Source organism: Taurulus bubalis, assembly GCF_910589615.1.
Source record: "Taurulus bubalis genome assembly, chromosome: 7".
NCBI lineage: Eukaryota > Metazoa > Chordata > Actinopteri > Perciformes > Cottidae > Taurulus > Taurulus bubalis.
Genome location: NC_136595.1, coordinates 27,698,865 through 27,720,512, shown reverse-complemented (window position 1 = coordinate 27,720,512; position 21,648 = coordinate 27,698,865). Strand labels below are relative to the sequence as shown.

The 21,648-nt window shown below is 44.8% G+C and overlaps 1 protein-coding gene across 2 annotated transcripts; it reads left to right on the top strand.

The window, feature by feature from the left end:
* Nucleotides 1-2,785: 2,785 nt before the first annotated feature.
* Nucleotides 2,786-19,866, top strand: cpeb2 (cytoplasmic polyadenylation element binding protein 2; the record flags this gene model as incomplete). Of its 2 annotated transcripts, XM_079220923.1 has the most annotated exons (11): nucleotides 2,786-3,262; nucleotides 4,798-5,046; nucleotides 8,178-8,268; nucleotides 10,397-10,447; nucleotides 12,220-12,243; nucleotides 14,963-15,136; nucleotides 15,226-15,315; nucleotides 17,370-17,488; nucleotides 17,598-17,712; nucleotides 19,042-19,223; nucleotides 19,639-19,866. In XM_079220923.1, 11 exons carry the CDS (start codon nucleotides 2,801-2,803, stop codon nucleotides 19,864-19,866), a joined length of 1,785 nt encoding a protein of 594 aa, XP_079077049.1. The 2 variants fall into 2 exon arrangements, with proteins under 2 accessions (XP_079077049.1, XP_079077050.1); XM_079220924.1 differs by lacking the exons at nucleotides 2,786-3,262; nucleotides 4,798-5,046; nucleotides 10,397-10,447; nucleotides 12,220-12,243 and having other exon boundaries at nucleotides 8,208-8,268.
* Between the last annotated feature and the right edge of the window lie 1,782 nt (nucleotides 19,867-21,648).

The window sequence follows — 21,648 nt, the reverse complement described above, 5'->3', positions numbered from 1 at the left end:
CACACACACACACACACACACACAGACCCAGAGGCAAACAAAAGGGCGCATGCAGAATACCTGTTGTCATGACGACCGCAGCTGCAGCATCAGCCGTCCGCTGCTCAAACACCTGCTGACATGTGACACCAGAGAGCCGGCCAGGTGCTTCCTGAGGATGCGTTGCCTCTCAACGGTGAACACGATCACATGACGTGAGGAGGAGGAGGAGAAGAAGGACGAGGAGAAGAAGGACGAGGAGGAGGAGGACGAGGAGGAGGAGGACGAGGAGGAGGAGATTCGGCTGCAGGTGAAGCCGGATCTGGGTCCACGGTGGTCTGGTCTCTGGTGAACCTGCATGATGTCATCTGGAAACAGACCATCTTCTCTCTGGTGGTCCGTTTACTGATGAGGTCTATAGAGGACCAGGACTACATGAGGTCTAGAGAGGACCAGGACTACATGAGGTCTATAGAGGACCAGGACTACATGAGGTCTAGAGAGGACCAGGACTACATGAGGTCTATAGAGGACCAGGACTACATGAGGTCTAAAGAGGACCAGGACTACATGAGGTCTATAGAGGACAAGGACTACATGAGGTCTAGAGAGGACCAGGACTACATGAGGTCTATAGAGGACCAGGACTACATGAGGTCTATAGAGGACCAGAACTACATGAGGTCTATAGAGGACCAAAACTACATGAGGTCTAGAGAGGACCAGGACTACATGAGGTCTATAGAGGACCAGGACTACATGAGGTCTATAGAGGACCAGAACTACATGAGGTCTATAGAGGACCAGGACTACATGAGGTCTATAGAGGACCAGAACTACATGAGGTCTATAGAGGACCAAAACTACATGAGGTCTAGAGAGGACCAGGACTACATGAGGTCTATAGAGGACCAGAACTACATGAGGTCTATAGAGGACCAAAACTACATGAGGTCTAGAGAGGACCAGGACTACATGAGGTCTATAGAGGACCAGGACTACATGAGGTCTATAGAGGACCAGAACTACATGAGGTCTATAGAGGACCAGGACTACATGAGGTCTATAGAGGACCAGAACTACATGAGGTCTATAGAGGACCAAAACTACATGAGGTCTAGAGAGGACCAGGACTACATGAGGTCTAGAGAGGACCAGGACTACACTGAGACTAGTTCAGGACCAGTTAGAAGTTCCCCACAGTAACTTTGAATAAAATACGAGAAATTAAACTCACACGCACATGCACACACACACACACACACACACACACACACACACACACACACACACACACACACATGCCTGCAAAAAAGAGAACAAATGTGCAGAACTTTGTTTAAGTTAGGTTTGATGTGTCACCGTCTCTAAGAGGCCGGGGCAGCTGGGAGTCAGAGTGACCCCCCCCTCCTTAACCCCACCCCATCTGTACCCCACCCCGCCTCGACCCCACCCGGATGACCCCCTCCCCCAGTCCAGCAGCACCAGACACCAGCAGCTGGCAGCCTGCCCCGTTTAACTCCCTGCAGCACTTACAGGGCCTGGCTAATCGCTGGTGCTCAGCACCGTCACACACCTGCCCCCGCGCTGGTGGGACGGTCCCATCTGGGACCTTGTGATGGGGTGTTTCAGGGAGGGTGGGGGGTCTCACGAATCCTATACACACACACACACACGCGCACACACACACGTACACACACACATGCATACACGCACACACACGCGCACACACATACACACACACACACACATGCACACACATGCACACGCACGCACACACGCACATGCACACACAGTTTGGTGAAACTGTCACGAGCAGTTTCTGGACTCACTCATGACGTCATCACTGTCTCTGTCAACAACAACACCAACGTGTGTGTGTGTGTGTGTGTGTGTGTGTGTGTGTGTGTGTGTGTGTGTGTGTGTGTGTGTGTGTGTGTGTGTGCAGACTCACTGCACCTCATGAATAATGAAACGAGAACACAATGACGTAAACAATGCGGTCCTCTCTGCAGCGCGGAGGCTGGAGGCGGGCGCGCCGGGCCGTGACGCGGCCGTGACGTAGCTGCAGCCGGGCGCTCTGTCTGATCCTCTGCCGCAGCAGCCGGTCACCAGAGGAGGGGGAGCAGTGGACCGCACAGGCCCGGAGAGTCTGCACCGAAGGCCGCGACACGACGCACGGAGACACCGCGGAGAACCGGAGAGGACGGGACCGAGCCGGCTGTTGGCGAAGGCCAGCCCTCCTCCTCGTCCTCCTCCTCCTCTTCCTCCGCCGCAGCCCGTCCACCGATGAAGCGGACCCCGTTTAGAAGCCTGTGTTCCGGGCTCGTTTAAAGGCCGTTCTGACGGACACTTCGCTGCTCGTCCCCGCTTCGCCCTTCAGCGACGTCGCGGCGCGTCCCCGCGGTTCTCCCCCCGTCAGCTGCCGCGCATCACCGGGACGTGCAGGATGAGCCTGCGGGGGTGACAACCACGTCGACCGAGGAGAAGGACAGCCACGAATCCGGGAAGCGAACCGAACCGAACCGGCGGCTCGTTCACGCCGGATTACACCCAAAGGAAAAAAAGCTTCCGCCGGCTTGCGCACGAGCTCGGTTCTCGTTTCTGCGCTGCGCAGTCCCGTCCGTGACCTTCAGCCGCACGGCCGGAACACGCACCAAGCAGTCCGGGTCAGCACACCCGAGTCCTGCCACGCGGAATCGCCCCCACACCCCGGGGGACGTGTCCGTCACCTGCCGCAGAGGCGGCCCGACCCCCGCGGCTCTCCAGTGGAACCGGGACGCTGCGTCGCCCTCGTCCGTGAAACCCAAACGCGGTCCAGATGGACTCCCCCGTCGCCCACCACCTGAACAACGGCAACGGCACCGGGAACATGTTGTCCGGAAGCCTCAGCGCCGCCTTCCCGAACCTCCCCGCCCAGGAGCCGCAGAGCGGCGGCTCGTCGCCCGGGTTCGGCGCGCCGTGGTCCGTCCAGACCAGCTGCTCGCCGCCGCCCGCCTCCATCAACCACCACCACCAGACCCACGCCGGCGCCGACCCGGACAACGGCTTCTACCCGGGCGGCCCCTCCTCCTCCTCCATCAACCCGGCCTTCTTCCAGGGCTTCTCGCCGGTGTCGGCTAATCCGTGCGCCGGGATTAACGCGCAGGGCTTCAGCGGCGCCTTCTCGCCGCAGATGAGCGTCCCGCAGCAGGCGCAGAGCCGCCGGGCCCCGGGCAGTCCCCAGACGCACCCCCAGCAGGGCGCCTTCCTGCAGCAGAGGAACCACTACAACCAGCACCAGGTGAGCGGCTGGGACCCAACGCACCGTCTCATTCCTCCCACCGCTGGGCAGCATCCCCACCGTAGGATGTCCAACATAATTAGGCCTTCACGTTCTTTGTGACCTCTTAGGAGGAGTGTGAGACCCGGATGTCCTGAGGTCAGCTCAGAAGCGTAGCCTCTGGATTCATGCGTGTGCATCAGTGTCTTGGAAGGATAAGTTCTTTGTTTTTACTCCTAATGTTGAAGTCACTGAATCCAGCTGTTGTTCCGTCACACGGCCTGGACCAGCATGCCTTGTGGCCCAGGAACACAAAGACTGGTGGGGGTTTGGTATCCTAAACGGATGCTCAGTGTGTGTGTGTGTGTGTGTTGCCAGACAATCTGGGGACCCTGACCTCATACCAGCATCCGGGGTCCTCACGAAGGTTCATATTTGGCTGTAGTTTGGGGGCCGTGTGAGCCTTCGGCCTCAGGCTCCTCATGTGACGTCGCGCTCGTCAATGATCATCGATGAATCGCCTCTGAGTCATTTCATATTTTTAAAAGAAAAGAAAACTCTCTGATTCCAGCTCCATGTTCTGGTTCCTCTGAGACGGAGACACTGGGCGTCTTTGAGTCGTGGACAGAACCAAACATTGATCGCCATGTTTCATCGTTTTATAGAAAACTAATCGATTGATCGGGGAAAGTAACCGACAAAGAGAATATTCAGCAGCTCCAGCCCTCTTGTGCTGCTGCTTCTGACCTTTCACCTCTTTGCTTTGAGCATGAGCGCTGAAGAAAATAGTTTTATTTTTGTCTTCTTTTTAATAAACAACAAACAGTGCAACAATGACAATAACCAACACAATAATAATACAGAAATAGTATTTTTTTGGAGTGATGAACAAACCTCTCCAGGAGTTTCCTTCTATTTTTTCAGCAATATTCCTGAAGCGTTAGCGTTAGCATTAGCATTAGCAGCTTCCAGTTGATACAAAGAGAAGAAGAGAACAATCCCCCTTTATTGTTGAAGTAATGTGACAAAATGAAGGAGTGTACACAGAGGACGTACAGACAATAATATGATAATAAGAATATAATCTGAAGCAGGATATGTGAGACGATGGGAAAGAGTTCCATAATAAAGATTAGATTATGGAGAGAATGAGAGAAACCATTTTGATCACATTATGTTTTGGTGAGTGAGAAACAGGAAGTGGATTGTCCTCTGAGTGGGATTATAAACACCACGCGGCTGGATGTTTGATATGCTTTAGAGTGGAGAGAGAGAGAGAGAGAGAGAGAGAGAGAGAGACACTGGCGGGTAACTTAGTGTTAGTCTTAAAGACTTAAATCTTCTTATCTACAGGAGCAGATCAGGCTGCGGCCGACAGGGAGAAAAGGATAGAAAGAAAGGATGGAAAGACTGGAGAGAAAGAAAGGATGAGGTGGAAGTAAAGATGCACCCCCCTTGTTGTTGTTGTTGTTTAACCCCTTTACCTCTCCCTCTCTCTCTCTCTCTCTCTCTCTCTCTCTCTCTCTCTCTCTCTCTCTCTCTCTCCCTCTCTGCAGCCCATGGGGAAGCAGTCTCCTTGGGGCAGCCACCAGGGGAACGGCTGGGGCTCCTGGGGTCGGGACCCCCACCGGCGGGGCGGCGGCCCCGGCGGCCCCCACGCCTCGCCCCTGAAGAAGCCGTTCTCCAGCGGCGTCATCGCTCCGCCCCGGTTCCCTCGCTCCGCCGGCTCCCTGGGGCCCAAGTCCTGGATGGAGGAGAACGTGTTCCGCACCGACGGCAACAGCAACACCTTGTTGCCCCTGCAGGTAGCGGCTCTGGGTTCGCAGCCCGCCGGGCTTCAGGGGCTGACGGGTGTGTTTGTTTGTTGTTGTTGTTGTTGTTTGTTGTTGCGCTGCAGTTTGTGTGGGAAATCCACCGCCATGAAGGTGGGAAACCACGAAGCAGAGGACCCAGTCACGTGAATTAGAGATGGGACAAAGGGTGTGTGTGTGTGTGTGTGTGTGTGTGTGTGTGTGTGTGTGTGTTTTCGGTTGAGATCCCTTGAGGATTTATGTTTTTATGAGTGGTGAGAAACTGAAAGAAAAGGGATTATTATTATTCAGACGCGCATGGCGTTGTGTGTTGGTGTGAATCACCATGAAAGGGGCGTGGCTAGCATGTAAATGAGGTGGGAGGAGTTAGGAGGTGAGGTCTGTTTCAGGCCACGTCGTCCTGGTTTACGCCCAGGTGGGTTATCTGTTTGATTTAAGTGGTCTGGCAGGAGAAACATAAAAACATCAGAATCCAAAACGCTTTATTGATCCCGGGGGGAGAATATAAGAAAAGTAATTTATTTACATAATGCTATATATGGCTTATAACTGGATTTATGTCTTCAGTTCACAATGCAACATTATTTACTGACCGCACAGTGTCAGTATTTGATTACTGTAAACAAGTATTATTATACTTGTTTTATTACATCATTTTTAGGACATTGTAATGTTGTGTAAAGTGACTTTGAGTACCAAGAAAAGCGCTATATAAATTAAATGCATTATTATTATTACTCTGTAGTTTATTATTCTATTTTTTACAGTGTTGATCATTCTGAAATTAGGTTTTAATTCCCACGTAAAAACAGTCCCAAGCTGAAAAGAAGACTTTTACTGGTTAGAAAAACTGCTCTGGTTGTCTCTTTATATTCAACCAGAAAAATGTAAAATAAATCTCATTAGAGAAGGCTGAAAAGTTACGTATATTTGATGCATGTAATAAAACAAAACATTTCAAAAGACCATGCATGAACAAACACAGCTAGTGTAATGTCGCATGAACAATTTGTGTTTAATACGGTCTGGAGGGATGATAAATCATTCAGAACCATAATAACATCAAAAATGTGCATTCATAAAACCATCATTTTTGTTTGTGTGTTTTATTCAGTTAATCATTACAATACAATACAATGACAGAAAGACTGAAAAGGTATAAGGAAAGGTAGAAGCAAAAAATGCTTATATATTCCTATCCTAAATAATTATTATCAATTAAATCAGATAATTAATTTGAAATAAAGAACAAAATATCTTCATATTTCTGCAGCACAGAGTAGTTTCTCATGTTTTTTTGTCCCCGCGACACATTTTAATAACTTAATTGTATTTCTCTGACTCATTCTGACTGGAACAATGATGTCACTGAGTTATATATTATTGTTGAGCCACGATGTCGGAGCCGAGAAGAACGGCGCTCCGTATGCCAGGAAGCGGGCGGCGCTCCGAGGATTGTTACGTTTCCATAAACAGTGTCGGAGACCCAGAATTGTTCAGATTCCAAGACTTTTCCTTCCATCCTTCCTTCCTTCCCTCCTTCCCTCCTTCCCTCCTCTCTGTTTAGTGTTTGGCAGTCAGCGACACATTTCTGCTGAGTCACGTTTAAACTTCACACTGAGGGAAGTAACGCTGCTCACTGGACCTTTCTTAAAGTTAGAAATATACATATATTTATATTTTCTTCTTTATACTACATGCATATCATTAGCCTGAAACATAGTAATTATCTGTAAACTCATATCTCACATTCATAAACTACTTTATTACCTTTAAACAAACCCTGTAAAGAAAGAAGTCAAGTATTAAATGTGTTATAAAGGTGGAATATCATGTAAAATATTAGATTTGGCTGATAAATATTCACTCACTTCCTGTTTCTTTGTCTTTGTAAAGTCCTTTGTAAGTTAATGTGCTTTTTACCCGTGACTTTAGTACTTAAACAAATAGCGCGACACCCCTGGCAATTACCCACCCACATATTTGCAGTTAATCCAGTTGAGTTGCATTGTGGGTAATTCAGGCAAAGAAAGAACACGTGGAATAACGGAGACGACGGCTCTGATTTCTGCTGCATCCATTTTCACCTTTAACCTTTTAAACTTCAGCTCTCTTTGCCTCGCAAATATAGACGTAAAGTTACTGGCTAACGGTGATCCTTTGATAACGGTGATCCTTTGCTATCGGTGATCCTTTGCTATCGGTGATCCTTTGTAACGGTGATTCTTTGCTAACAGTGATTCTTTGCTAACGGTGATTCTTCGCTAACGGTGATTCTTTGCTAACGGTGATTCTTTGCTAACGGTGATTCTTTGCTAACGGTGATTCTTTGCTAACAGTGATTCTTTGCTAACGGTAATTCTTTGCTAACGGTGATTCTTTGCTAACGGTGATTCTTTGCTAACGGTGATTCTTTGCTGCACCATCTGATGCAACCGGGTCGCAAAACTGCATCAAAACATTAATTCATGAGTTGATCTGCGTCTCTCATCCGGTGAAGCAGCTGCAGCGATCGTGACCTTCACCCTCCACTGTGTCGGGTCACTAGAACGTCACCAGAACGTCACATCACCTCGTCTCCATCGCATCTCTGCAGCTGAATGTCACTCCAGACCCGACCCCCCTGAACGAGTCCAGAGACCCGACCCCCCTGAACGAGTCCAGAGACCCGACCCCCCTGAACGAGTCCAGAGACCCGACCCCCCTGAACGAGTCCAGAGACCCACCCAGGCCCCCTGAAGTGAATAAATAGGGAAAGAATGTTAATCTAAGCGTGACCTACTCGCTCCTTCAAATCTGCACGTTAAACCTAAATACCTACACACACTTCAGAGGCTTCATTATGCACCAGTCACACACGACGACACGCGTGTTGTTTTGTCACCTCTGAACCTCACCTTGTGTTGTTGTTGTTGTTTTGTCACCTCTGAACCTCACCTTGTGTTGTTGTTGTTGTTTTGTCCCCTCTGAACCTCACCTTGTGTTGTTGTTGTTGTTTTGTCCCCTCTGAACCTCACCTTGTGTTGTTGTTGTTGTTTTGTCACCTCTGAACCTCACCTTGTGTTGTTGTTGTTGTTTTGTCACCTCTGAACCTCACCTTGTGTTGTTGTTGTTGTTGTTAGCAGGAGCGCACCCGGATGTACGACAGCCTGAACATGCACTCCCTGGAGAGCTCGCTGATCGACATCATGCGGGCCGAGCAGGATCCCATGAAAGGTGAAGTCGCCTTTCTCTCTATGTTTTGGTAACGTTTGCTTCCAGCCGTGTTTTTTTTACCACGCTCCGGCTTATTTTCTCCCGCTGAGAGCTTAACACTTTCTGCCACCGGCTGCACATTTCCGTGACCTTCAGCTCTGATCCTGCTGCTACTTAACCTGCAGCTCAGAGTCAATTAAAAAAGATATTTTAGCGAGATGAGAACGGCTGTTTGGTACCGAGATGTTCTCACGATAACTGTATATAAGACGTAGTCATGGCGACGTCACTTGTTGGTTTGTGGTGTCGACCTGTCAATCACCTTGTCGCCCCGCCCCTAAAGCGTCACCTGCTTTATGGTCTGTTTGACTCTAAATGACCATAATTTACTAAATGAACATCATGCTGTATTGAAGAAGACTTGAAACTAGAGATTGAGACATAAACTCATGTTTACAATGTTTACTGAGGGAATACATCAAGAGAAGTAGAGTCATTTATATAGACTTCTATACAACCAGAGGAGTCACCCCCTGGTGGTCAGGAGAGAGAATGCAGCTTTAGCACATGAAGCATAGACTTCTATACAACCAGAGGAGTCGCCCCCTGGTGGTCAGGAGAGAGAATGCAGCTTTAACACATGAAGCATAGACTTCTATACAACCAGAGGAGTCGCCCCCTGGTGGTCAGGAGAGAGAATGCAGCTTTAGCACATGAAGCATAGACTTCTATACAACCAGAGGAGTCGCCCCCTGGTGGTCAGGAGAGAGAATGCAGCTTTAACACATGAAGCATAGACTTCACTCATCAGAACCAGAGGTTGACTCATTTCAAACTAAATGAGGGTCTTCGACTCCCTGCTCGTGGTCTGTCAGGAGAAAGCAGACGAGCTCTCGTGAGACTCTCAGCTGCTGGACATCAGAGGAGCAGTGTCAGATAACTGCAGCGCTCTCACCCTCCTCTTCTTCTGCAGACGGCTGCTTGTAGCTCATTCACGGCTACACTTTCACTTTACTAATATGGCCCAGAGCAACGCCGGCGGGTGAAACCGAGTCCTTATTAGTTTCTCCGTTGGGATCCGGATCCAACCTCCTGCAGGGCCCTCCTCCCCTCGGGCCGAGCGTCCTGTTGATCCTGCCTGAGCAGATGGAGAGGACGTGGGCCAGTGTGCACAGCAGAGCGAGGGGGGAGGGATCCGGACTAATTTTAGATGCGATCACACTTTCACACACTGTGTATGACAGCCAAGAGAGGAGTCTGGAGGGGGGAGGGGCTTGTGAGGGGCAGCTCGGCCATTTATAGCTTTATAGCATCATAGCATCATAGCATGGCCACGAGCCGACGACAGTGTGCATCATTCTGACAGCAATACAGGACCTCATGAACAAAAACAATATCGGGCTCCAAGGGGATATTTTTTGTTAAGTTTTTATTGTATTTTTAATAGCACTTACTGGTGCTATTTAACATTTAAAGACTTCTATACAACCAGAGGAGTCGCCCCCTGGTGGTCAGGAGAGAATGCAGCTTTAACGCATGAAGCATAGACTTCTATACAACCAGAGGAGTCGCCCCCTGGTGTTCAGGAGAGAGAATGCAGCTTTAACACATGAAGCACAGACTTCTATACAACCAGAGGAGTCGCCCCCTGTTAGTCAGGAGAGAGAATGCAGCTTTAACACATGAAGCATAGACTTCTATACAACCAACAGTAGAGAGAATGCAGTTTTTAAGAAACCTTTCAGAACCAGAGGTTGCTGTTTGCGTTGACTGAGCTTGACTCATTCCCAGGATCGCAGCACTTTGCTGAGTGGACGCGTTTCCTCTCCTCTCAAAGCCGAAAGAGGAAATGATCCGTTTGTTTGTTGTCTGAAGACTCGATGACAAACAAAGGAAGTGTTTCACTCTGTTTTCCTCGTAATATCTACGCTCTGATAGGTGTCTCTGGGGAATGAGGAGAGCTTTGTTCCCGTTGCAGACATGTGAGGAGGCCGTGGTAACACATTCACAGGGAGCCTGTGTGTGTGTGTGTGTGTGTGTGTGTGTGTGTGTGTGTGTGTGTGTGTGTGTGTGTGTGTGTGTGTGTGTCATGTGTCCTCTCCATCTGCTCCGTGTCTCATCCCGATATCTGTGTGTTTGCTGCTCTCAGGCCGGGTGGGATGTCCTAACCCCGGAGCCGACGGCCTCCTCATGCTCAACGGTAACTACCTCTCTTTCACTCGTTCACAGAAGGATTAACGCAGCGGGTTGAGGCAGTTATCTGTGTTCAGTTTAGTTTTTTATAGACACGCCTTGTGTCTCTCTTACTCTTCAGCCTCACGAGACTTGTAGTGATATTTTCAATACACCACTTTCACATAAACGGAAAAAAAAGACTAAAACAAACAATCTGCTTACCTTCTAGTGGACGTCACGGTTCTCAAGCCGCAAGATCGGCTTTTTGTCCGTCCCCATCTTGGATTTTTTTTATTAGTTTTTTATTACATTGGCTTCAAGGTTTTGCCTCTTCCAATTAATTAAAATAAAAAAATATACAGAAACAAATTGAACAATTCATATACAATAAATAAATACATGTATATTTTAAAATAACCCATAAAGAAAGAAATGAAAATTCTTATAATATATTTTAAAAAAATGTCTTTACTTTCTTTTCTTTTCATTCTTTTTATATTGTAATTTTTTTTAACATATTTACTCTTTTATTTAATTTTATATTTCCACATTTTTATTTAATTTTCTTTTATATTTTCACATTTATTATTTACTTATTTAATTTGTATATTTTCACTATTTAATTTAATTTTCTTTTATATTTCCACATTTATTATTTACTTATTTAATTTTATATTTCCACATTTATTTATTTTTATTTTTTAAATATTTCCACATTTATTATTTACTAATTTTATTTTCTATTTCCACTTTTTTTTTTATCTGTCTTTTTAATTCCACATTATAAACGTATTCTCTAATTCATTTTGTATATGTGACTCCATATTTCACTACCTGCCTTATGGATCTATATTTAATGCCTTCAGGGTCACATTTCTCCTCCACGCTTTGCAGCTTGCAGGAACGTCACGTTTCTTTTCCTCTCATCACGAATACAGAACATAAACACGTCTATAGAGACACTTTTTAAAGATAATTAGATTTCCTGTCACGTTGCTTTACATTTTAAAACCTCCCAGAATGCTGCTGGTTTTATTCAAACTGCATAGCGACCATGCTAATGCGCTGTGATGGCGCTCACATGGGGAAGTTTCCATTGTTCCCATTGTTCCAGTGAGTCACATGGCGTCTTTGAACGCACCACAAACAGGACTTTGTTGCACCCGTTCATTAAAATGTACATTTTCGGGGCCACTTAGAGTAATTGTAGCCCTGCAGACTCTTTCTGTTTGTTTGTTTGTTTCTCCCATGTGGACACGCCTCATGTCGGTGTCAGAGATAATATCTGCTTTCACACACAGATCAGACAGTGTGCTTTTTTTTATTATTGTCTATTATTAGTATTTTAGCTTTTAGTTTCCTCCTCTTTCATTCCTTCATATATCCTGAGGGTTTGTTCACAACACATTCAGAGACTCATTTATTCTGCATTTATTAATAAAAACGTGGAGGAAATGGATTTTTTTATTACTGTTTTCTGATTTATGGAGTGAAACGAAGAGATATTATGAATATAAACACCTTTACACCTTGTCAACAAAGTTAAACTTTGAAGCTGAATTTGATCAGATAATACGATAATGTGTCGACATTATTTCTTAGACCAGGAAGAACAGAAGTCTTGAATCTTAATGTTTAAAGTATTGAACGAGTCCGTTTGGTTCACTTATCTTTGCCACTGAACTCGTATTTGATGGAATCGATCTGCGGTTTGGTGATGAAGTCATGAGGCTGTGACTCTGCAGAGGTCTGAGGATCTGTGAAGCTGAAACTTTCCTCTGTACTTTCCTCATGCAGCCCGGAGCTACGGCAGACGGCGAGGTAAACCTTCCAACACGTCTGTGTGTTCTCATGTGGCGTGTTTCTGACGGGAAACACCTCAAAGCATCTTTCTGCGGTCAGACCAGTGGTTCTCAAACTGTGGGGCGCGACCCCCTAGTGGGGCGCGGAGGTATTACAGGTGGGGCGTGGCGGGGAAATGCAGAATTTCTTTATTTCAAGACCTTTATTGAGAACTTCACATATTACAAAAGTACACGGACATAAAACGTCATTAATAAATACATGACGAAGTGCCGGTACTTTACGTTACACCGTTAACGGGTTACACTTGCCGATTCTTGCCGTTTTGGTAAAAGCCGATCTCCGTGAGATCTCCGTGAGGACGGCTTTTCTGCTGTTGCGTCTCTCAAAACAGAAAACAGATCTCAGCTCAACATTGAGCATTAATTGAGAGCTGTATCAAACCTGTAATCCGTTTTTAAAAAGATGTGTAGAGGAAAGCAGCTCACTGCTCCACTGATACTGATACAACCTGATGCTCTCATTCTCATCACTCATTCTGTTTTGTTTGGCACAGGTTGCACGTTATTGTTATCATCTTAAAAAGATATTCAGGTTAATTGCAGCCACAATAAGCTGTTTTGGCCAAATATTAGTTATTTTTTGAACAGATATAACTTTATTTGCAATGTTCTAACAAAGTGATTGCACCTGTTATTAGTTTTGTCTGATGGAGAAATCTGGTTTACTTGAAAGTGATTCACATATTTTATTTATTCTATTATTTGAAAAAGCACGGATGGAGGAGTCACAAAAGTTATTTCAATCGAAATTCAGCATCGACCATTTTGTTACAACTTAGTTGGGGCGGTGGGGCGTGAACATTGTTCTTCCTCCAAAGTGGGGCGTGAACATTGTTCTTCCTCCAAAGTGGGGCGTGAGCATTGTTCTTCCTCCAAAGTGGGGCGCAAACATTGTTCTTCCTCCAAAGTGGGGCGTGAACATTGTTCTTCCTCCAAAGTGGACGTGAACATTGTTCTTCCTCCAAAGTGGGGTGTAAACATTGTTCTTCCTCCAAAGTGGACGTGAACATTGTTCTTCCTCCAAAGTGGGGCGTGAACATTGTTCTTCCTCCAAAGTGGGGCGTAAACATTGTTCTTCCTCTAAAGTGGGGCGTAAACATTGTTCTTCCTCTAAAGTGGGGCGTAAACATTGTTCTTCCTCTAAAGTGGGGCGTGAGCATTGTTCTTCCTCCAAAGTGGGGCGCAAACATTGTTCTTCCTCCAAAGTGGGGCGTGAACATTGTTCTTCCTTTAAAGTGGACGTGAACATTGTTCTTCCTCCAAAGTGGGGCGCAAACATTGTTCTTCCTCCAAAGTGGGGCGTGAACATTGTTCTTCCTCCAAAGTGGGGCGTGAACATTGTTCTTCCTCCAAAGAGGGGCGTGAACATTGTTCTTCCTCTAAAGTGGGGCGTGAACATTGTTCTTCCTCTAAAGTGGGGCGTGAACATTGTTCTTCCTCTAAAGTGGGGCGTGAACATTGTTCTTCCTCTAAAGTGGGCGTGAACATTGTTTTTCCTCCAAAGCGGGGTGTGTGAACATTGTTTTTCCTCCAAAGCGGGGTGTGTGAACATTGTTTTTCCTCCAAAGCGGGGTGTGTGAACATTGTTTTTCCTCCAAAGCGGGGTGTGTGAACATTGTTCTTCCTCTAAAGTGGGCGTGAACATTGTTCTTCCTCTAAAGTGGGGCGCAAACATTGTTCTTCCTCCAAAGTGGATGTGAACATTGTTTTTCCTCCAAAGCGGGGTGTGTGAACATTGTTTTTCCTCCAAAGCGGGGAGTGACAGAAACAGTTTGAGAACCACTGCGTTAGACCCAGGAAGACGTTGTCGTTGTTTTTTGTGATACAATCGTTAACATCTGCCCAATAAATGAAAACAAATATAACAAAAACACTTTTTGTACGGCTTTAGAGTCTTAGAGTCGCAGTGCAGACGTGCATGAGGTCATGGGTTTCAGGTGTGGTCACCTTTATCTGAAGCTGTTGCTCCAAGGAACCCCAAAGTCTTCAATATTATATATAAATATATATATATAATATTATAAATAAAGAATCAATATAAAAAATAAGAATAAAAGTCATATGAATAAATTGTGTAAAATATATAAATTAGTTTTAATTGAGATAAAATGTGAAAAGAGTTTTTTAAATATTATATTATTAATACTGCACCTTAAGAATTTCTTACAATATTTCAGTTTCATTTATATTTTTTGATACAATTCATTTATATGACTATTTATTTTACCTTAAAAAAAGTCATATGAATAAATTGTGTAAAATACAAAATGAGTTTTAATTAGCATAAAATGTGAAAAGAGTATTTTAAATATAATATAAAAAATATATAAAAACTTATATTATGCAATAAAAAAAACTGCAGTTTAAGAATTTCTTACAATATTTCTATTTTTCATTTATATTATTTGATACAATTCATTCATATGACTATTTATTTTATAATCCTTCTTAATAATGAAGATCTAACGTGTATGTTGTGTGTGTTTTTGTGTATTTATGTATTTATGTTTTTGTGTATTTACGTATTTATGTATTTGTGTTTTGTGTTTTTGCTTTGCAGGATCATTTTAAGTTGTCAAAATAATTTCCCGTTTACTTTTTCATCAAAGATTCATCCGGTTCTTTGTCCGATAAATCCTTCCTTCCTTCCTTCCTTCCTTCCTTCCCTCCTCCAGGCCGCTCCTCCCTCTTCCCCATCGACGACAATCTCCTGGACGAGGGCCACGGGCACCGGGGGCCCCCGGGGGTCCACGGCTCGCCCAACTGCTACCCGCACCAGAACGGGGACCGCATGGAGCGCTTCTCCCGCAAAGTGTTCGTGGGAGGTCTTCCTCCCGACATCGACGAAGGTGAGGAGGGGGCGTGGCCTTGCTGTTCCACAAAAAACCCGAAACAAAGGTTCTGGTTCTTCAGCTCTTCTGGTTCTTTCTCCCCTCAGATGAAATAACATCGAGCTTCCGCCGCTTCGGCCACCTGGTGGTGGACTGGCCTCACAAAGCTGAGAGCAAGTCCTACTTCCCACCCAAAGGTACCGACCGTGGCATCGAGCCGCCGGGATTTATTCTAGTTCATCACCAACACCACATTTTACTAGATTACATGTGAACGCATCACAAGAACGTTATCATTTACCTTCGGCCAGTCCTCATTTTCACTGAGCGGAGCCTGAACGCATCATCATGTAACCTCTGCTGGTTCTTCGTTAGCGGTGCTGCTAACGTTGCTGCTAACGTTGCTAGCGCTCCTCCTGTTGGTTCTCCGTTAGCGGTGCTGCTAACGTTACTAGCTCTTCTCCTGTTGGTTCTCCGTTAGCGGTGTTGCTAACATTACTAGCTCTCCTCCTGTTGGTTCTCCGTTAGCGGTGCTGCTAACGTTACTAGCTCTTCTCCTGTTGGTTCTCCGTTAGCGGTGCTGCTAACATTACTAGCTCTCCTCCTGTTGGTCTAAACACTGATTGGTTGTTTATAAGTCACATGATCAGAGATCAGAGACTAGAGGAACATCCATGATTATTAATTATAGTTAACCTCTTAACGTTCTGCTGTCGCGCGGGCGTCCATGTCAACTATACGCTGTACATTCCGTTGTACATTCCGTTGTACATTCCGTTGTACATTCCGTTGTACGCTGTACATCTATTTATAGTTCGGTACGAGTGCCATATGTTTCTGGAAACCTACGATTCTTGTGATTCCAGCTGTCCACTCCGTTTCAAGATCAGACCACCACAGCAGCTACTATCAATACTTTTGTCAGACAACAACAAACAAACAAGCGATTTGAAAATCAAGACAACTCACCGATGACGCCTCATATTGATCCATAAATCCATAATATTCCAACAAAAACGGCGTTGTTACGTCGTAAAGGTCCAATCAAAATAAATCTCATAAAAGATTTAGTCCAAAACACGTGATTACATCCATAAATATCCATGAACGAAAGTAGTGTTGTTTTTAGCAGAAAGTTATGTTTGCATGGGAGCACAGCTACAAACTCGCTATCAAAATGTCCGCTGAAATCTAACGTTTCCAAGGAGACCCCACTTGAACCAATAGGAGCTTCATGTCCTGACTGACAAGCTACATTACCCAACCAGAAGCTACGTTGAAGTTCAGGCTTAGCCTCTATTTTCTTACGTGGCTCACGTCTGCTGCGTGGTACAGCTCAGATGACAGGCGTTTCGGACAGCCAATGAAATTGCCTAAAAGATAGGCAGGAAGAGGGGGGCAAATAATCCCAACAGCCTTCATTTGATGAGAAGAGACAGCTGCTGTAGAGCTTCAGTCTGAAGTGTAAATTAGCATAAAAATGCATTTATACTTCATTTTCTCTGTGTCAGCAATACTGGTAGTATATATGAATAGTACCTATATAAGTTTGCAAGACTATAAGCCTTTTTAATAGGTATATAGTATATATATCAGGAATATTTTCAGTCTCAAAATGGAAAAACGCCTAGACATTTCATTAGAAAAACATGTGTAAAATATTCATATATCTGCTTTTTACTTAGACTAGAAAAGGCTTCAGGCTATGGTTCCATTGTGTTTTCCAGTCCATAAGTCCCATTTATAGTCATCTACAGGCATCTATTTACAAAGAAATGTTCAGGCGGTAATACAAACCTTATACTTTAGTGTGTTCAAACTCATATAACTCAGTGTCAGCAGCACTTAAAGTGATTCTGACTATTGAGGGGAAAAAGCTTCAGATTGTTACCTTTCAAAAGAGACCAAGACCATGCATTTACTCCACATAGTTCAAGCACAGCTTGCAATTTACTTTGGGTATACCTGGATAGGCGTTTTTCGTCAAATTTTACAGGAATGTTAAGAGGTTCATTAGCATACTGACTGCTGTTATGAATGTTAGATGATGATAATAATCGAGCGTCACCTGCGTCTAGCATCAGCAAACAGCAACATTTTATTGTCATAGCTGAAAAAAGGTGTTTTCATTCGTCTTTAATGGGGAGCTTAGATGCCATGAAGCTGTGACTCTGATAAATAAGGCATCATTTGACATTCATTTATTATTTGTGTGTGTGTGTGTGTGTGTGTGTGTGTGTGTGTGTCCTAGGCTATGCGTTCCTGCTGTTCCAGGAGGAGAGCTCGGTGCAGGCCCTGATTGAAGCCTGCATGGAGGAGGACGGGAAGCTCTACCTGTGCGTCTCCAGCCCCACCATCAAAGACAAGCCTGTGAGTCCAGCCGCAGGTCACACTGAACACACGCACAGCCGCCAGGCGTTTGTTGCTCTTCAATAAAGAGAGAGAGAGTTTCTAAAGGCGCATTTGACTTTGACCTCAGGTGCAAATTCGGCCGTGGAACCTGAGCGACAGCGACTTCGTGATGGACGGATCTCAGCCCCTCGACCCCCGCAAGACCATCTTTGTGGGCGGCGTCCCTCGGCCCCTGAGAGCAAGTAATACACCTATTTATTTTATTTTGAAATCCCTGCATTCACATGGCTTTGTGCATTTTACAGCCCGGTATAGCTTAGCTTTAATTATTTTCAAGCTTTGTACGAAGGCAAATTAGGACCATTGGGGTCAAATTAAATAATAATTACAGAGCCGGGGGAGACTTTTTCTAAAAAAATTACAAAATCATAAATTTGTGAGAGAAAACACATTGTGCCGCGTCTATATTTAATTTAATAAGTAATATTACAGTGAGAACGGCCTCTTGAATTATCTTTCATGTTCTTTCTTTGTTTTGTGAGCCTAAATAAACGCTAATTGTTATTATTATTATGATTATTATGATTATTATTATTATATTTTAAAATAGCAGTGGTTCAATTCAGTTTATTTTATATAGCCCAACATCACAAATACAAGTTTGCCTCAGAGTGCTTTACAATCTGTACACATGACATCCTGTCCCGGGACCTCACATCGGATCAGGAACAACTCCCCCAATAAAGATAGTAAAAACCCTTTCACAGGGAAAAAAGGGGAAGAAACCTGAGGGAGAGCAACAGAGGAGGATCCTCTGGAATAGATGTCATGTGACCAGAATGAATAACGTAACGGAGTTACAGCACATTCAATGAATGTGACAGACATTATTCATATAATGAGTAGTATGCATGGTCCATGATCCAGATAACCACGACCCATTAAGCAGAAGGGGGTAGAGAGGAGGGGCATCCCAGGGGCAGTAAGAGGAGAAAGCAGGGCCATGGCAGCTGGCAGGACGGCTCCAGGCCAGTTGCATCAGCAGGGCCATGGTTGCATCAGCAGGGCCAGGCAGCCACGAATCCATGGAAAAAGAAAGTAGAGTTAGTAATATGCATTGAAGAGACAATCATTTATCCAGAAGGAGAGAAAGAAGAGGAGGAGAGAAAGAGGAAGTGGTGTGATGGGGTTGATCCAACCTTGCACAGATAATTGATGTAGATCCTTGACAAAAAAAAAGTTTTTTTCTCATAAATTCATAACCCTAATCTCATAAATTCAGTTTTTTGGGGGGAATATTATTATATAATTTTTCACCGACGCTAATGCATTGTTGTAGATGAAAAATACATTTAAAAAATAATATAAATTTGTTTGTCAGATGCAATACAATAAAATAAATACTTTATTTTCTCACTAATTTCTCATGAAATCAGTTAAAGTCTGACTTGTTCTCCGTCCTCTTGGTCCAAATCCAGAAAACAAAACAAAAATCTTCCCAGACTTTTAGAACATGATGTTTATAATATATCACCAACACCAGTCTGACGGCGTTTCCCTCCCCTCACCAGTTGAGCTGGCCATGATCATGGATCGTCTCTACGGCGGCGTCTGCTACGCCGGCATCGACACCGACCCGGAGCTCAAGTACCCGAAGGGGGCGGGGCGAGTGGCCTTCTCCAATCAGCAGAGCTACATCGCCGCCATCAGCGCCCGATTCGTCCAGCTGCAGCACGGAGACATCGACAAGCGGGTACGGTATGTGTGTGTGTGTGTGTGTGTGTGTGTGTGTGTGTGTGTGTGTGTGTGTGTGTGTGTGTGTGTGTGTTGCCCCCTGGTGGTCAGGAGAGAGAATGCAGCTTTAACACATGAAGCATAGACTTCTATACAACCAGAGGAGTCGCCCTCTGGTGGTCAGGAGAGAATGCAGCTTTAACACATGAAGCATAGACTTCTATACAACCAGAGGAGTCGCCCCCTGGTGGTCAGGAGAGAGAATGCAGCTTTAACACATGAAGCATAGACTTCACTTTTAAGAACTGGAAGTTGGTGGAGGTTTCATTGTTAGTATTTATATCTAATGTGTGTGTGTGTGTGTGTGTGTGTATGTGTGTGTGTGTGTGTGTGTGTGTGTGTGTGTGTGTGTGTGTGTGTGTGTGTGTGTGCAGGTGGAGGTGAAGCCCTACGTCCTGGACGATCAGCTGTGCGATGAGTGTCAGGGCGCTCGCTGCGGCGGCAAGTTCGCCCCGTTCTTCTGCGCCAACGTCACCTGCCTGCAGTACTACTGCGAGTTCTGCTGGGCCAACATCCACTCCCGGGCCGGCCGAGAGTTCCACAAGCCGCTCGTCAAAGAGGGAGCGGACCGGCCGCGACAGATCCACTTCCGCTGGAACTAGAGACCCGTCAGACGGGAAGGGAAGGAAACCTCTGCCTCCCGCGCTCTCCTAAGCTATCAGTATAATCCAGTACGTAACACTATCCAGTATATACTAATTATATAGATATATAGATATATGTATATATATATACATATATCTATATATCTATATATATCTATATATATATATATATATATATATATATATATATATATATATATATATATCTCTTTCGTAGCAGCCAAACACCACAAGCCTCAGTTTTTCACCAAAACTCCCCTCACATCTCAGGCTCTGACAACTCTCCAACTCTTTTGTGGTACTTTCATCTTTTCTAAGAGGAGATTTAAAAGAAAAAAAAGAAGAAGAAAAAAGAGCGAGAGAGAGAGATTGATTTTTGTAGTTTTTTTAAATTAGTTTTACCTTTTGTATGTGAGATTAAAAGTAGATATGGGATTTTTTTTTTTGCATGGGGGGCAGCTTGTCTGTCTGTTTGTCTGCTGCTATAGCCAGTGTGTGTGTGTGTGTGTGTGTGTGTGTGTGTGTGTGTGTGTGTGTGTGTGTGTGTGTGTGTGTGTGTGTGTGTGGTTTCTGGGAAGAAAAAAAACAACCTTGATTCTCTGACGTCGACGCCCCGGGTCATTAACCAAAGGTAGCGAAGTAAAATAATGATAGGAAGCATCAAATTGACAGAAAACGAATTATTTAAATTTTTACGTTGCCATGAGCTCTTTCTTCTTCAGCTTCAGACAGTTTCATTAAAAACTACAATATCTCTGCGCTCACTGACCCATAGAGTGACACCCCGAAAATCTGGTTTCCGCTAACCGTATTCAACATGTATACTCGACTATAAGCTATTTTACGAAGCTTTGCTGCTATATATACATATATACATATATCTGAATAGATGTGTAGGTATTATATTTAATGCTAATAAACATGCAGTATGCACACAGCCTCTGATGTGCTCGTTCAGACAGTAAGCTAGCTCCACAGGTAGCATGCAGGGTAGAATAAAACAACAACAAACAAACCACTGACATCATTATTAAAGACAAAAGGTAGCATGAACATCTATTTCAGATGCCTAAGAGTGATGAAAAAAGAAGAAAAACGTATTTAAACTTGCATGCGTTGGTGTTTTATCTGTCGTTTGACCCGTTTACAAGTAACAATACTAAAAGGTGACGTTGGTCTTCTGTAGCGGTTGTGGCGCGGTGGCGTTCAGTGGTTTGTGTCTTTGTCGTCCTCCGTGCTGTGTGACTGTCTTCAGGGTGGAGTTTCCTCACCGAGAGGAGAAGTTCAACTTTTTTAAATCGATCCCCTCCGCGGTTCCAGAGCTCAGTCGGATTGGGTGGCGACTCCGCGGACAAAAAACAAACGTCCGTTAGCCGGGAGAAGCGCCGCGAAAACGTCTCTCAACCGGAGAAGTCCGGCTCGCTTTTCACGAAAGTTCAAGTATTGATTGTACTTTAACTTTAACAAAGTAAACAAGTTAAAGTATTGATTGTACTTTAACTTTAACAAAGTAAACAAGTTAAAGTATTGATTGTACTTTAACTTTAACAAAGTAAACAAGTTAAAGTATTGATGACGCTTCTCAAGATGGAACTCTCCTCCTTGTTTGTGTGGTTTGATTTCCACACCTTCAGTAAAAACAACAACAAAAGAAAAAGCTTAATCTCGGGACAATCTTTCTGTGAGGACGTCCGTCTGGTACTGTACAGGTGTGCACAGGTGTGTACAGGTGCACAGGTGTGTACAGGTGTGTACAAGTGCACAGGTGTGTACAGGTGT